This window comes from Marmota flaviventris, chromosome 3 (assembly GCF_047511675.1).
Source record: "Marmota flaviventris isolate mMarFla1 chromosome 3, mMarFla1.hap1, whole genome shotgun sequence".
Taxonomy (NCBI): Eukaryota; Metazoa; Chordata; class Mammalia; order Rodentia; family Sciuridae; genus Marmota; species Marmota flaviventris.
In genome coordinates, this window is record NC_092500.1 from 63247209 (window position 1) to 63263190 (window position 15982).

The following is a 15982-nucleotide window of genomic DNA, read 5'->3' on the forward strand; positions in this document are numbered from 1 at the left end:
AGACATTTGAGCGGTAAATGAATTTTTCTTTAAGATGTTTAATTTTCTCTCCATTTCTTAACGTCCTGCTCCGCTTGACGATGGAATAGAACGACTTTAGAAGTCTGCAGAGGGGAGAGGGTGAGTGGAGAGATGGAGCCCAGAGTTAGCGGTCATAGATGCGGAAGACCAGGAGAATTTAGGAGGGGAAGAGGGGGGAGGAGAGAGAGAGAGAGAGAGAGAGGAGAGAAGGCGTGGGGGTTGGGGGAGAGAGGGAGCCCCAGCTGGCGGGAGCCTAGCCAGAGAGAGAGAAAAAAGAAAAGTTTCCCCGGAGTCTTCGTTAGTTGACTTCCCTATCCGAAGCTTTCTCCGGCGGACAGAACTCACCCCCAATAAAGGAAGGAGTGGGGGTCCTTATTTTTTCAATGTCCCATAGAGTCCAGTGTTTACAAGATGAGAAATGCCACTGCCAGCGTCCTTCTGGAGAGAAAGGCTGAAATGGAGGACCGACGCCTTCCTTATAAGGTACGATGCTAACTTGACCTTCACTTTGTCATGGCGCCCCCGCCCACCCAGACTGCTGAAAGCGACCAGGCAGAGTGAGAGAAATTGCTGACCCTTGCCTCTGCCTCCCTCCTCTCTTTTTCTTTTAATTTCTGCCCTTTTCAACCCTACCTTTTCCTTTTAATTTCTTCCTTTCTTTGTTTTCTCCTCCGGTTCTTGCTGCCCCCTTTCTTTCTCTCATTTGTTTTAGTCTTGCCTTTGGTTTCATAGTTCCCTACGATTATCTGGGCCTTGCTCTCTGCCTTTGCCTCTAAGGCAGTCTTCCCCTGTCTCCCACAGGCTTCTGGACTCTTGACTCCTGGAAACAATTTTTTTTTTTTTTTTTTTTTGGTGCGAGTGTGCATGCTGCTGGGACTTAACCGAGGGTCTCATACATGGTAGGCAAGTGTTCTACCCCTGAGCCACAAACCCATCTTGAAAAAAATATTTTCAGTCTTCCCTTCATCCCCACCATGAACTGACCTCTGCAGTCCCAACTAGGCTTTTACCTCCACTCATGTGTCCTTTGGGAGGAGACTCCAGGAAAGAAAATAAATTTGGGATTAAAAGGGGGGGGGCTTGCTCTGGGCCCAGTGCCTATTTGGGGTTGACTGTGAACTTGATTTTGATCAGCTCCTGTCTTGCTCTCTCTAGTCTCACCTACCAAGTCTCCACAACACTAGTGGCCTTGCACTGAGAACTGAGAGCTAAGTCCCTTACTGTGGAGGCCTAGGGAGAGCAAAGCCCACTGCTCCCTAGACTAAGAAGGGCACAGTTCAAGTATCAAGTTGTTCTTTGTCCTTGTCTGAGCTTTATGACCCCTAAAATTCTAGAGATCTCCCTGAAGACACTCAGATAAGAAATTTAGAGTATTAACAATTTTTGAAAAATTTCACTCTTTTAATAGTAGGAAAGAGAAAGACTCTCAGAGCCTCTCTACCTTGCTTCATGCTGCCTCCCAGGCTCCAACAGAGCTTCTGACATTAACTCTAATCATATCTTGTGTGACTATAAAATAATATTATCGACACCCCTATAATTATCTATTATCCACTTACTTGTGATGATTACAATACTAGAGGAGGCAGGTCTATGCTGACAAAGTGAAGCCAAGTGAATATTGAAAATGAAACTGGATCAGAGGCCTTCAAACTGGATCTCTTACTTATTTGAGTATGTTTTCAAAATCTGTAAGCTCCTGTCTAGACCCTTCTTGATTTAGGAGTAGTCATTTAGTAGAACTTAGGGTAATATTGAGAGACCCTACCACTATATCCTTTTCCTCTATATCCCAAACACCCCCTGGCCCCTCCTCCTCCTCAGCACAGACACCAGAGAGGGTCAAACAATAAAAGGGAAATGCTTTCTCTCACTCCCCCTACAATTATCCGGATAATTGCATGAATTCTTCCTTGAATACCACTGTGTACTGAGGGTCCAGGATTTCAGCAGGAAGTGCAGAGGACAGGATTTCAAATGGGGGAAGCTGAGAGTCCTGGGTTCTTACATTCCTGGACTTTATAGTTCTGTATAGTGTTACATTGTTTCTTCAGGCAAAGATCTTTGTTCCCCTTCAGTCATTTTTCTCCCTTTCCCCCTCCCCTTCCCTCCTCCCCCCTTTTTGGTCCCTTTAAAGGAGACTCAGATCATCTTCTGCTCTTAATAGATGACTATAAAAGTAAAATTAATTCCCCCTTGCCCTTTAATATCAATATCTCTCTGTTAAGTATGCACATCGGCGAGAATAAACAGAATTAAGTGCTACAACCCGAACCAGCAATTACACCCAAGGTGTTTTTCTCCCCCATTGCATCTGGCTTATCAGGGGCTGTTCGCTCTGGTGCAAGATAACCAGCGGGTATTTGTATTTTTTTTTTATAAGCTCATTGGACCCTGAGCCAGCACCGACCTGGTAGAAAAAGCAACCACGAAGCCAGAGAGAAAGAGAGAGCCAGAGGAGGGAAGAGAGCGCCAGACTGAGATGAAAGGGAACCACGCAGAGAAACGCTGGGAAAGGAACGAGACGGCAGGTCCCCGGAACAGAGGGCAGGACAAGCACTCACTGGCTCGCGGACAGAGGTTTATATATTTTTATTTTTAAAGTCTCATTTTGGGCCCGATGAAGAAAAGGGAGAATTCAGGGAAGGGGAGAGGAAAGAGAATTATCCGGGTCCTGGCTCACAGCACGAACGCTCAAGAAGGAAAGAGCCCTGGATAAACCCGAGTGGGCGCCAGGGCAGCTCAGGCTCCAGGCAGGCATCGTCCCACTCGCAGCTCAGCTCGCGACCGGCGCCCTCCAAGCCGCACCCTGCCCGCCCCGCGGTGGCTGCCGCAGCTTCCTTGCTCTTCTTATCATCTCCATCTTTATGATGAGGCTTGTTAACAAGACCAGCGAGCTGGCCACTCACATCTATCTCAGCCGCGCCCGCTCAGCCGAGCAGCGGCCGGCGGGGGGGACTGGGAGGCGCTAATTAATTGATTCCTTCGGACTGTAAAATATCGCAGCGTCTACGCGGAATCCGTGGATTCATAAACAATATCTCTGCTGGGTGTGAGTGAACTGTCTTAAAGAATTTTTTTCATAGGTATGTCAGACAGCCCTGAATTTTTAGTTGCTGAGACCTAAGTGAGACTAATTTTTAGGGGGCCAAAACAGGGAACTCAGTGCCAGAAAGTGCCTCTCCAAAAACGTTGGGAATGATTTTGTTGGGAAAAGGAGAAAAGAAAATTTGGGGTTGTGAGATAGCTTTTTCCTGTCGATTGTGTAGACCCATAGTTTAAAAATGGGAGTCCAATGGGCTGGGACCGCTGGAAGCATCTCTTTTCCTAGCGAAAGGGAGGCTAATCCCAGATTTGAGGCTACCAATAGAAGCCCAGGTCAACCTTTGTTTCATGTTGCTCTCTAGACTCGATATTTAAAATAAAAATTTAAAATTAAGCAAATATTAGCCTTCAGGAACCCCCTTATGCTCAGAGAACAGCTAGAAATCAACATGTCTGTTAAACACCACACCAGACCAATGCGGCCTCCTTTTTCCTACCTGGCAGAACAGAGTCAATCTCTAATGTACTTACATTAGGTCTAGAAGAGAGCATCTTGGGACCACATGGGGTAACCTAATTATATAATACTATGTAGGAGTGATTATGCAGTAGATCCTGCTGAAAACAGGACTTAATCCTGTTCTAAATACCCAGCTTCAGACAAGAGAGATACAACAGGGAAATAGATATTGGCGACCACTTACATAATAATGCTTGTAGACATAGAAGGGGATTTTAGGAGACAAGAATAATAGAAACACAGAAAAGAAAAAATAAAAGTTCAGCAGATGGAGACTGTCATTACTAATGCCTGAACTTCTTCTAGTTCTTACTTTTAAGATCACCAGAGAAATATGTACTATAAAGATGTAAGTCCAACAATTGTATTTTTAATATATTTGGTATACATACACCATGCAGGCAAACATAATTTACAGTGTGTAAATATGCACTTTGTGTATGTACAATATTTTTTCATTAAATTTTTGTGTACATATAGCAAGATCTAGGTAAAATTAATGCACAGATTCTATGTGTCCCGTGGAGTATATAAGCATGTGGCCAAATAGACTCAGGACTGTACATTCCCCATGTAGGACATATTCACTGTAGTATTTATATATGTAAATAAATTTTACATGTGAGTACCTATGCTATGTGATCTTTTCTCTATACATTGCTTTTCCATGTGACAGATAACAGTGCCTCTGTGTGCATATTTTATATAAAACTGTATTTTGCATGCCCACAAAATACAAGTAATATAGGTATCTCAAAGATCTATTAACATACATTGGTCATGGCCCCAGCACAGCCAGGTGTATATATTAGGGATTATCTTTCCAGGATTCCATGTGGACTACATGCCTTTCAGAAAGCTTTCCAAGCAAGGACTCCTGGTGGGTTGGATCCCTACAGACCTGTCCTTGAAGGAAGTTTTCCTCTCATGGTCAGACAAACTGAAGACTTGTCTCCAAGTGCCCAGCAAACTCTTTGGCTTGAAAATGAGAAATCGTCCACTGGCACTGAGCTGGTTCCCACTGGTCCAGCACTATCGTCTTGTGGTGGTTCAGTTTCCTGGCTTCTGTGCTAGGATTTGGCGGGTAGCACAGGAGCCACCGGGGGCAAAACCGCCAGAGATAAGAAACCCCGCTGGAGGGCTGGCTGCCACTGTAGGGACACTGCGTGCTGGCAAAGGGAAGGCATTTTGGTAGAAATGTCTAGTTCCCGCAGCTCGGACAGAGCCTCAAACTCCATCTGCTTTTCAAGGCTTCCCACAAACTCATGGTGTGTGCCCTAAGGCCCAGGGTGCTCAGGGAAGAGGAACTGGGTGGGACGCGGTCCAGGAGAGACAGTCTCCACTGCTCCGGCCAGCAGGGGTCATCCCGTCCTTCGCGGGGCCCGACTGCCCTCGGAAAGCGACCAGAGCCTCTGGCGCTGTTGGGCGGCGAGCTACTCGGATCAGCCGAGGCTTTGGGCGTGCTGAGTTGCCTCTTCCTGGGCCCCTGAAATGGACCAGTCGGCGGGATCCGGACCGATCCGGGTCTCAGAGCCCTCTCCACTGGGCCGGGGCGCTGAGGGCTCCAGGCGTGAGTTGGGGAGTGGCCCAGGCGCCCGAGTCCTCCGGCAGCAGCCGACCCGCCTTTGTCTTGGGGCCTCCCCTAGAGCAACAGCCGCGAGCACGGCGCGGGCCTGCAGCGGTGAGCGGCGGCGGGAGAAGACTGGGGAGTCTTGTGGCTGCGGGCGCGCGCCGCGGGCCTATCCGCGGAAAATCGGCAACTCTGTCTCCATGGAGGCAGATACAGAAAAGCGGCCGCTCAGGCTTAAGACAGGCCTGTGGGCTGCGGGATACCGGACCTTCTGTTCACCTCGCGCTGGATTACACCAAAACCTTCTGCACCTCCAAATGCCCATTGCGCAGAGAGGTTTGGAGGCTCCAGGGTGCGTTTCTCCTGTGGCCTGGAGCCTAAAAACCGGCCCCGCTTTCTTGGATATAAAGGGGAGGGAGGGCTGGGGTGGAAGAGAGTGGTGGTCCGAGCTGGCCGGAACCCAAGGTCCCAAGGGTTTGTTTTGTTTGCGGATCTAGGCCCCTGGTCCCAGCTTCTCTCTGGGTCTGAGCCATCGATCGCTCTGGGTTTCCGGTTGCATTAGCATCCACAGAACCCAGACTGCCGGGTCCATCTCCTGCCTGCTCGCTCAATAGTGGCTTTAAATACCCAGCTTTGGTTGTGCAGATCCGAGTGGAGCAGAACAACTTCGTAGATAATCAGGACCAAATACAGAACTCATTTGGATGATATAAGCTTATATATGTAAGCAGAACAGAAGAATGATTTTCTTCCTAAATCTTATTTAGGAGAAATATCTTGCTCCTTGAGACCCAGTTTTAGACACAGGGTGCTTTGTGTTAAAGTCAGTGGAGTCCATTGTAATTTGCGGGGGTTAAACTAGACAAATAGTTGTGGCACAGACACAATCCTCACTCAGATTCAGAGCTCAGCCTCAACCTGAATATTGGGGTGGTGGGTCCACCATGACCTCCTTTTAATGAGAGTCCCATGGAATTCCTTTTCAGTCCTGAGGAGAAGGCTGTAGTGTTTTCCTTCTCTGACAACTTCCTCAGTTATTCAAACTGGAGGCCTTCATAGACGCCACCCAGGAAGGTGCTTTCTCTTTCAGGTTGGGAGCGTTTTTTGGGGGGGGGAATAAATTAAGGGACAGTTATTCATGATCTCCCTAAGTTTACTCTTTTTTAAAAGCCACAAACTCTTACACTGTTGGCCTTTCCTGTATAGACACATCTTAAGCAGTGGATCTTAAGCAGTCCTTAAGCAGTCCTTTGCCTGATCTCCCCACCTTTACTCTTTATTCTGGTATTAACTGGCCCCTCCCCCAGCTCATGGCTTCCAGAAGCTGGTTACCCCCAGCCTCTCCTGCACTCCCTGGGGCCTCAAGGCCTGGAGTCTCCTTCCTGCCTGCACTCACAGGCTCTGCCAGATAGTTGGGAATTAGGAGTAAAGGGAGAATGGGATTTGATATAAATTTGCTAGTTTCTTTAATTGAGGAATGAGGAAAGGAGAGAAAGATTTCAGGGCAGGAGGCTTTGACTCTATGGTCAGTTCAATGGGAGCACCTGGTATTCCTTCAGAAGCCTGGGAGGGTGGAACAGGAATTTGGAAAAGACTATTTATTATGGCTGAAGCCAGAGAGTTAGAAAGGGTCACTATGGGGAGCAAAAGGAGTAAAGGTCAAGGCAGAGGGAGGGCATTTCATAGGGCAAGAAGGGATAGTGGAGGTGGAAAGGGCTCACGGGTACATTGCATCCTGCTGGGCCACTGACCTGGATGTGGGCTTCTCCCTGGAAAAGCCCAGAGGGGAATACTGGCTTCAAGGATGGAGCCTACTTCACCCACTCCAAGGGGTCTTTAGTTTCCTGCCCAGTTATCTTACAACACACAATGTCCTCTCAGAGTGAAGTTCCAGAATTAGGATCACAGAGCTGAAGCTCCCGAAACACCAACCCCCATTTCAGGGGCACTCTTATCACCCCCATGTCCCAGCTCAGCTTCTATTATTTGAGTTCCTGCAATGTAGACCTCCTTTTTTGAAACTGGTTTCTGCTTCTTCTGAGCTGTCCACATTATTTTAGTCCCCGTGACTCCTTGGAGCTCTCTCTCCTCCCCCTAGTCTACAGCTCCCCAATTTTCTCTTTACCAGTAATTGCTTGAGACTACAGATGGCAGTTCATCAACATTTCTTGGTTGACTATATATTTTTGTTGCTTCTGCAACTGCTCTTCCTTTATTATCTATTATACATTTATGATTTTTATTATTCACCTGAATTGGAGAAAATAAAGTGGAGAACAGTTAGGAAGCTGAAGCTCTCATTCTTTGTGGACAGAGGAGTCCATATGTGGGGGGCCCAATTTTAAAAATTGTTCCAAAAATCATACTGTCATACATCCATATTTTAATTATTAATATTAATATGACAAAGCAACTCTGTACAAGGACCATATAAAGGAGAAACGTGCTAAAGACAGATGTTTGAATAGGAGGATATACTACAGAGAGCTGGGAAGGAAGTAGGGAAGGGGTGACTATCCTTGGGGACTATACTAGGTACTAGCAACAGACACATAGTACAGGACATAGATTGACAGAGAAACTCACGGAAGTCAAGTTTAAAGTGAAGGAAAGAAAATATTGCATATTTGTCCTCCCGCCCCCCACAATTTTTGAAGTGTTCTGGTCTCTCTGATAGGTTGTAAGAGTCAAGTCAGGGTGGTGGAGCTTGAATCCAGCACTGACCAGGCTGGGTATGGGTATGCCTCATTTCCAGGACCAATGCACAGGAAATTGAGTGGACAGCTGGAAAGGAGGGGCACTCTAGGAAGGAGTGCCTAGGTGAAACAAGTATAGGTTGGTGGAAAGTGTGTCAGGTGTCAGGTGCCCCGTGGGGAATGAAGGCATGTGATTGTATCTCCTCTCTATAGGACCCTGTGAGCACTAATAGGCTGCCTGCAAGTGCAGTAGTGGGCTTGTAGTGGGCCCAGTGGTTTGCTGGGTTCAACTGTTTGCCTGTGCCTCAATACAAACCCGTACAAGGACTTGAAGCTGTGCGTTGTTGGGGAAGTCTGGTGATCTGTGCATTGCCCTCAGAGGATGGGGAGACTTTGCCCTGGTGGGAAACACTCCAAGCCAGCAGGCCAGTTTCATACTGTCCAGGCAGCACTTAACTCCAATCAGTCTTTGCTTCTCATCTCTTTTGCTTCTATAGGGGTGGGACAGCAGATGGGAGGCTGGCAGACTTGGGAAGAGGAGTAAAAACTGAGTGCAGGATGGCTAGTGGGCTATCTCTCTCAACTGCTCCTCTTTGGAGAGTCAGCCCAGGGTCTACTCCACTGGGCCTGGGGCCTGAAGGCATTTATGGATAAAAGGCTTTCCCACTTGGAGAAGCCAATCTTTGGCCTCCAATGGGTTTTAGGGAAGTGCCCCTCCCTCTGCTGTGGTCCTTGTATTCCAGTGGTTGGCTGGCCTGGGGGCGAAGCAACCCAGAGACAAAGGGCAATGGGGGGGTTGGTAACGAGAGAAAGGAGTTGGGTGGGGAACTGTAACCTCCTTCATTGTCGCCAGCCTGGGAAACAGGGGCTGAGCTGGGCCTCCGTGGCCGGTAGCCCCTTTAAGGGCTGATTCTCTTCCCGCCTCGTAAATTACGCCGGTCCAGCCTCTTCGGCCATGACCATGAACGCCAGCGGGAAAGGGAGAATCAGCCGCTGCTGCCTTGGATGCCAGAAATTCTCCCCGCCAATCAATGCTGTGCTAGGCAGCCCCTTCTGCAGCTTCTTGAACTTCCTGGAGGGCCAGGTGGGGGTCCCTGGGGTGGCTACTGATCTTGTGACTGCATCCGATTGGCCCTCAATTTCTGGCTAGCTGCTGTCCATCCGCAGCCCCATAGGCCAAGATAGCAGGACACCTGTGAGCCAGTGTTGGCCAGGGCAGGCAGGGGACTTCTGAGAGGGCTGGGGGCCAGGAGACTGTTCTGGAAACCTGTCCTAGAGGGGGCATAAGGCTGATGATCGCCTTGCTTGTAGCTCAGTCTGCCAAACCCTGAAACTTCTGCCCACACTATGCCCAGGCCTGGGGAACCCAGACCTGAACAACGTTGGGCTCTTCTTCTAAACTGCACTTCCTCCTTGGTTTCCCCCACCCTCCAGTCCTGCCAGAGGTACCCTGACTCCCTTTAATGATCCTCCCCTCTTGCTCCCTCCTCCCAGCCTGTTCTAATCCCACCAACTGTGTGTTTGGGCACCTTGGTTCTACTATCCCACCCTCATCTGCTCCTCCAGGAAGAGAGACTAAAGACCACAGAATGGAAGTGGAGGAAGGGGCATCTGGGCCGCTGTTTCTTCAGATCCTTAGCCTAGGTGCAGCACCCCATTCCTGCTTCAAATACACCAACCCTATGCAGTGCCCCAGTCTTTCCTGCTTCTGCCACCCAATGGCAGCTGTGAGCTTACTCTCCCTTCTCTCTGGGACCTGGCAGGGCCTGCTGGATGGGGTTGTGGGAGGGAACCACGAACAAAACAGACAAGAGGATGTCCAGGGAGGGCCTGCCAGAGAAGCCTGGCGATCTAAGCGGGAACTGCGTCCCAGGCAGCGCCCTCTCTTACTCTCGTTCAGTACAGGCTCAGTCTGGGGCTGGTGCCGGTATCCTGACCCCCTAAAAGAAGGAGAGCGCTTGTTCCCTCAACAAAAGTCTTTTCTTTTTCATTCTCCGGTTTTGAAACCAGATCTTGACCTGCTGGTCACTAAGATTCAAGCGGTCCGAGAGTTCCCTCCGGCGCTGGCGTGTGATGAACTCGTTGACCAGAAATTCGCCCTCCAGCTCAGCCAGCTGCAACTTCGAATAGGGCTTGCGCTTCTTCCGTGAGCGGCTGTGGATCGGGTACCAGGGCGCGCCTGGGTGGAGATGAACCGCAGGGTTGGCCAGAGGATCAAGGGGTGACCAGCCCAGTGCCCTCAACCCTTCCCCAGATCCTTTCACTTTGGCTCCACATGGGACCCTAAACCCTTCCTTTCCCTTCTTGCCTCTATGCATCCCAATACCCTCCTCTACCCAGACCCCACCCCAACAATTCCTCATCTCATCACTTTTTTTTTCCGCTCTCATTCCTTGCCCTTGACTCCTCAACCCTATCTCTGTTCTATGTTCTTGTTCCTCACTTCTCCCCAAACCTCTCCGATTTCTTCTTTCCTATTCCTCCCTGGCCTGGTTCTCCCACATTCACGACCACTAGGTCCTCATCTGTTAGAACAAACATGGACAAGTGGTGAACAGCCTGTGTCCACTGATGTTTCTTAAAAAAAAAAAAAAGTAGATAACGGGGGTCAGTGGGAAGGCAGAGGGAGAGCCAGGTTCTCCTTTCCCACCTCCTTACCCCAGGCCTAGGGAAGTCCCAGTCAGGATCCTCCTTCTCCGGAGCTCCAGTTCCCCTCTAGTAGCAAGCCAACAAAAAAGGAAATCTCACCAGTTCTTTTATGGGGATATTTACATGTTTATAGGTCTCTCCCCCCACCCGCACTTCTTTTTAAAAGAAGTGCTTGCTCACCATACATTCTGTCACCCCAGGCAGCCCTAGCTCAGTCCTACCCTGCCCACTCTAGTAGGATGTCAGGTCTGAGTAAGTCTCAGAAGCGGGCCGGGGTCCTTACCGCTGGCTGAGAGCCCGCCGCCGGGGTTCAACGGCGATACCAAACTGCCGGGGTCGCCTGTCCCGGCGCCCTTGTTGCCCTCGTTGAGTAGGGACGAACTGGAATCGGATTCCAACGACTGACACGAGGGTGGGTCGTGTGGGGGTCCAGTACTGCCGTCCCCACCGCCGCCGCCTGCCGCGTAGTCGTACTTGAAGCCCAGTGCAGGGGGCCCCGACGGCTCCAGCGGCAGCAGAGCTGCCCCCGGCCCGGGACCCGGGTCGCGCCCGCGCTCCTCACGCTTCAGACTCCCGCCGCCGCCCTCCGCGCACGGCTCGCGGTAATAACCCTTGCTGTCCTCCACACGAGCCAGCTCGCACGTGCGCCCGAAGGGCGGGTTGAGCGACACTGGGCTGCCGAGATAGGGCTGCGGGTAGCCATTGCACGGCTCAGCCGACGGCCAGGGCAGCGAGCACACGTTGTCGCGGCGTGGGTAGGACAGCGAAGGCAGCCCGGGGAGTTGCGCCCCGGACGCGCGGAAGTTGGGGAAGTAGAAGGTGTCTCCTGTGTGGATGTTCACCAGCGGCCCCACAAACCCAGGATTCAGGAGATTATGCTCGCCCATTTCCGCGGGGCCCGACCGGCAGCTTCTACTTTATTGCTATCTGACATTAAACATAGTTAAACCTGCACCAGTCACCCATTGGCCGCCCTGCTCACGTGGGCGCCGCCGCCAGGGGGAGGGGTGGGGACAGCCGATTCCCCCACCACCACCCGGTACCAACTCCAACTTCCCCCTTCCCCAATCGTGAGCAGAGGTGGGGGGGGGGTGAGGGGCGAAAGGTGGGGGCAGGTTTATTCGCTGGATTCTGGTTTTTTTTAAAAAATCATATAAAACCTGGGGCAGAGAGTGAAGCGATCGCTGGATACGGGGGCAAGAGGGAAAAAGCTACACCAAAAATACCGGCACATACACACCCCTGCACCCTGCAACGCCTCCCCCCCCCCCCATATGTATTATCTTATCCCCAACAGCTGGACGAGTACAGCCTGTCCCTCTTTAATTAGCTCCTTTATTAACTAAAACCGTTGGAATTTACAATATCTCCCCAATAAATTACTATTAGATATTGTGTCATATAAAGTTTACTGGCTGTTTAAGGAGACGGATGAGCCCTTTGGCTCGGGGTTTATTTACAGTAGAGGCGAGTGGGGGTAAGGACAGGTTTCCCTGCAGCTATCTCTCCCAGCTCTGCTGCTGCTGCTATGCTCATCTTCATCAGTCCTTTCTTAGGAATTTGGAGATATTTGAGGTCCTCTCATCAAGAAGGGCTGTGGAGAATTGGTAATGCCAGTTCTTTTCCCCAGAGCCCAGAGCCACCCCAGCCTCACACCTTCACTCACCATTAAAGGAAGGATGCAAAAGGAAACCAGAGAAAGCAAAAAAGGAGCTGCCTGCCTGCTCTTGAAAATCTGGGGGCTTCTGACTACTATTCCACTGCAACTTCTGGGGATGGAGGGTCTTCTGGGAATCTCCTGAAGTCTTTTTAGCAGGAGTCTGTGTGCCCCTACCAAGGCTTGGCCGCCAGAGAGATGCCTGACTTCCACTGCAAAGGAGATACCCACACACAACAGAGGACTTGCCGCTGGGACCATCAGACAGCAGCACACAGAGGCCGGCTTTAGGTTGCCTCCTGAGGTGGGCTGGGAGTGAGGGAAAGAAACCTGGAAAATTATCTTGTTGGGGTTTTCAATTTTTATTTATTGTGCAAGCCTCGGAAGCTTCTTCCTGAGAAGTCTGAGAACCCAAAGCTGATGGGTGGTGAGATAATCAACATCAGCAAAACCATAATTGGATTCTCAACTAGATGCACAAAGCACAGTCAAATGGATTTAAAAGACAAGAAAAATATGCCCCCCCCCCCAATCAGATTATCTTATTGGGGCCACAGTTGAGAAAACACTCAGATATCTATGTGATTGTTTCGAACTTTGATCCAAGGCACAGGCTTAAGTAGTACAAGGTTAGATAAATAGTTCAGCAAATGTACAAATAAAAATAATCCGCTGGAAATTTACAGAAAGCCAGAGGGACCGAGACAGTCCGAAAATAAGAGAGAAAGAAATCCATGTAGGTGAAAGTTAAGTATCTGAGAATTATCCAGAGCTACAAAGGACACCGAAGTGGAGGAGAGTCTCATCTCCCTCTTTTTCTCTCTCCCTCCCCTCTCTCCTCTGCAGGATGCGGCAGAGGAAAACACAGATTCCTCGAATTCCACCGCTCCCTGAGTGATTTCATATCCCAAACTATAGCTGCTCACTCCAACAGAAATGTGTCCCCGCGGGCGTCGCCCTAGCAGCTCGCAGCCGGTAGCTCGACGCCCTCCTCTTGCCCAGCTTGGCGGGTTCCGCTTCCCCGCCCCGGCCAGCCAGGCCGCTCGACCGGCCCCTCCCGCCCGGGAGCCGGTCCTGCGCCAGGCCCACTTGCCCGAACCGAAGTCTAGCGGTGGGATGCCCCTCTGTTCAGTCAACCTACAGTCAGATCTAGAGGCGCCAAAGAATGAGCAGGACATTCGGACTGGATTGGTCTTTTTGTGCTTAATTGATTAAGGGGCCTCGAAGCTGCAGAGAGGAGCATCCCTCAGCTGCAAATTCCGTATCACAGCATTTCCAATATCTTATTTCCCGCCTTCCAGATGCATTAATGAGCGCTGTTGAAATTTTAATTTTTATAATTTTTATTTGGGGGTTACTTTGGTCATAAAGATAAACAGGGTGTGACTTTAATATTGCTGATTTCAATCAGAACACTACGCTGGCAGCGAAGTCTCCGCCCAGGCTCCCCAGGCCTCGGCGGCGCTCAGCGGCTATTGTTGGTGTGAAGGATGCCGTAGCTGGCTTGCCGAATAATCACTAGCCTTTATGGAATAGAGTCTTCTCCCCACTCTCTTTTCCCTTTCCAGATGACTCTGATCTCCTAGAAAAAAGGACTCCAGGACGAAGGTCTCGGCCTCTCTCGTCCCTCCCCAGCTCGAAAAACCTCAGGCTAGGAGCTCTACTTGCCCCTCCTGGGCTAGACCACTGAACGCTGGAAGCATCGGCCACAGGGCGGCAGATGCAATGCTGGGGAAAGGAGGATAGGGTAAGGGTTTCCTTCCACAAATGCATTTCTCCCAGCCCTATTCGGCTCCATCAAAGCAGGCTGTTTTCTGCAGGTTTCAGACTCTGGGCACCGACGCACGCACAAACCCGCTTCCTTCTGTGGAACCGGATATTGGTTTCTCTCAGGAAGAGCTGCCGAGAGTCATCAGTAAAATTCGAATCCTCAGGGTTCTGCTCCCTCAAGTCCACGGTGAACCAACCTAGGGATTTTCAGGACCTTGCAGAGGACTCAAGCAATCTAAGTATCCAGTCTTTCCATAGCGAATCACAGTGGCTCTGTTTGCCTCTAAGTAACCTCTCCACCGACGCAACTTAGACGCCCCTTCCTTAACCGGGCTCAGACAAACAAAACGCGGCTCCCAAACTGGATCCCCGGGGCCGGCGGGAGGCTAGGTTGTGAAGCTTCAAATTTTAAGTCCTGCCTCGGTAAAACCTGCTCCCTGGGAACATGCTGAGGCTAGGTGAGGAGATTAGGAGGGACTTGCAGCCCAAGCGTTGGGCAGCTGCGTTTAGCCGGGTTTAATCCGCCGGCACTCCACTACTCACACGCAAAACTATGGATAGTCAACAGCGGAGCAATTGGTGCGTCTCAACTCTCCTGCACATTCATCAAATCACGGTGCTAGAAGGGGTGGCTTGCCTGCTGGTCCCTAGGCCACTGGCTGTCGCTGCAGCTGGCCAGGCTCAACCATGCCTCGCTCATTAACTCGGGGGTTAATTAAAGCTGAAGGCAAGGATACAGTCCAAGGCTTTCCTTGAAGACCCTAGGCAGCCGGCGTCTTTCAGCGCATCCACCAGCTGGATGCCCCTCCATCTCTTCCACACTTTGTCTTTTTTTCTATCCCTCCCGCATCCTCGTGGCCTCTACTGTGGCTAAGATCGGGGACAGGAGTTAATGATAAAATTTAAACCGTCTTTGGTGACTTGGGCAAAGCGGCCGTAGGAAGCTTATGCCTCCGGAATCAGTTTAAGAGGCAGCTGCGCTCAGGCCCTCCTGCCAACGAGGTCGGGAAATATTCAGCACAGTGCTGCCTTCTCCCTGGTGGGTGAGAGGCCAGAGCCGCCCAGTTCAAGGTCACTGTCTAGTTTGCAGAAAGCGGTTCTGCCACGTATGCAAATGAGCCAGGGCCTGGACCCCTGTAGGGATGCCAGCAGGAGATTTGAAGGATAGGGGAGGGGAGAAGAAGAGAGGTGGTTGGGGAGGGGCTGAACCCCGCCCAACTCCTTTTCGGTCCTCTATATCTCTCCATTTTGGTAGGCTGGGGTTTGGGACTGGAACTTTGTCAAGTTCAGACAGGGGTGGGGGTAGGAGTAGTAGATTTGTTCTCCTCTTTCCTCATTTCACTGGCTTCTCTAGTATTGGAGCCCACCTGGATCCTAGCCCTCCCTGTGAGTGTCCAGGACCTAGATCAAATCGCAAGATCCTTTCTTCAGTGCCGCTTTCTAGGGATCTGCAGCCTGGAGGAGAGGGGCTTGGATGAACCTTGGGTGAAGGAGCCCAGACAGGCATTCAGGTTCAGACTCCTCCAATCCTGGCTCCTCTGGGCTCCCTCCTGCCAAAAGACCCCAGTCGAATTGCCACTCAGAAAATGGGAAAGGGGTAAGGGGAGAGAGACATCTGGGAGACCATTTCTTCACACACACCTTAACTTGAGCATTTCTAAATGAGCCATCTTCCCTCATTTTTCTGTCCTTTCGGTGGCGCGCTAACAGTTAAATAGAACCGTAGCTCTGACATTTTCCGCCTCCGCCAGCAGAGGATCTCCTCCGCCTAGTGAATTACTGAATGTCAGAGAAGGTGTAGGGACCAAGTTGAAAAAAAAAAAATCATCAAATGCCACACCCACAGCCGCCAGTAGTGCAGCCCAGTCCAGGTCTGCACCCACCTCCAAGCTGGGTAGGGGGGATGGTGATGACTACCCCAAGTGCCCTGGCCCTTCAGCCCTGCAGGCTGACTCTGACCACATCCACTGGCTTGGTCCATCTCTGAAGAGGGCTTGACGCTTGGGGTCTGCTCAACACAGCTACCCAGCTGCTTCCCAAACCCAGGACCCGAG

General features: G+C 50.7%; 1 protein-coding gene across 1 annotated transcript; it reads right to left on the reverse strand.

The window, feature by feature from the left end:
• Nucleotides 1–9792: 9792 nt before the first annotated feature.
• Hoxc12 (homeobox C12) lies at nucleotides 9793–11388 on the reverse strand. Its single transcript, XM_027950088.2, has 2 exons — nucleotides 10785–11388; nucleotides 9793–10031 (listed from the first exon to the last, which is right to left on the reverse strand). Exons 1-2 carry the CDS (start codon nucleotides 11386–11388, stop codon nucleotides 9793–9795), a joined length of 843 nt encoding a protein of 280 aa, XP_027805889.1.
• Nucleotides 11389–15982: the final 4594 nt, after the last annotated feature.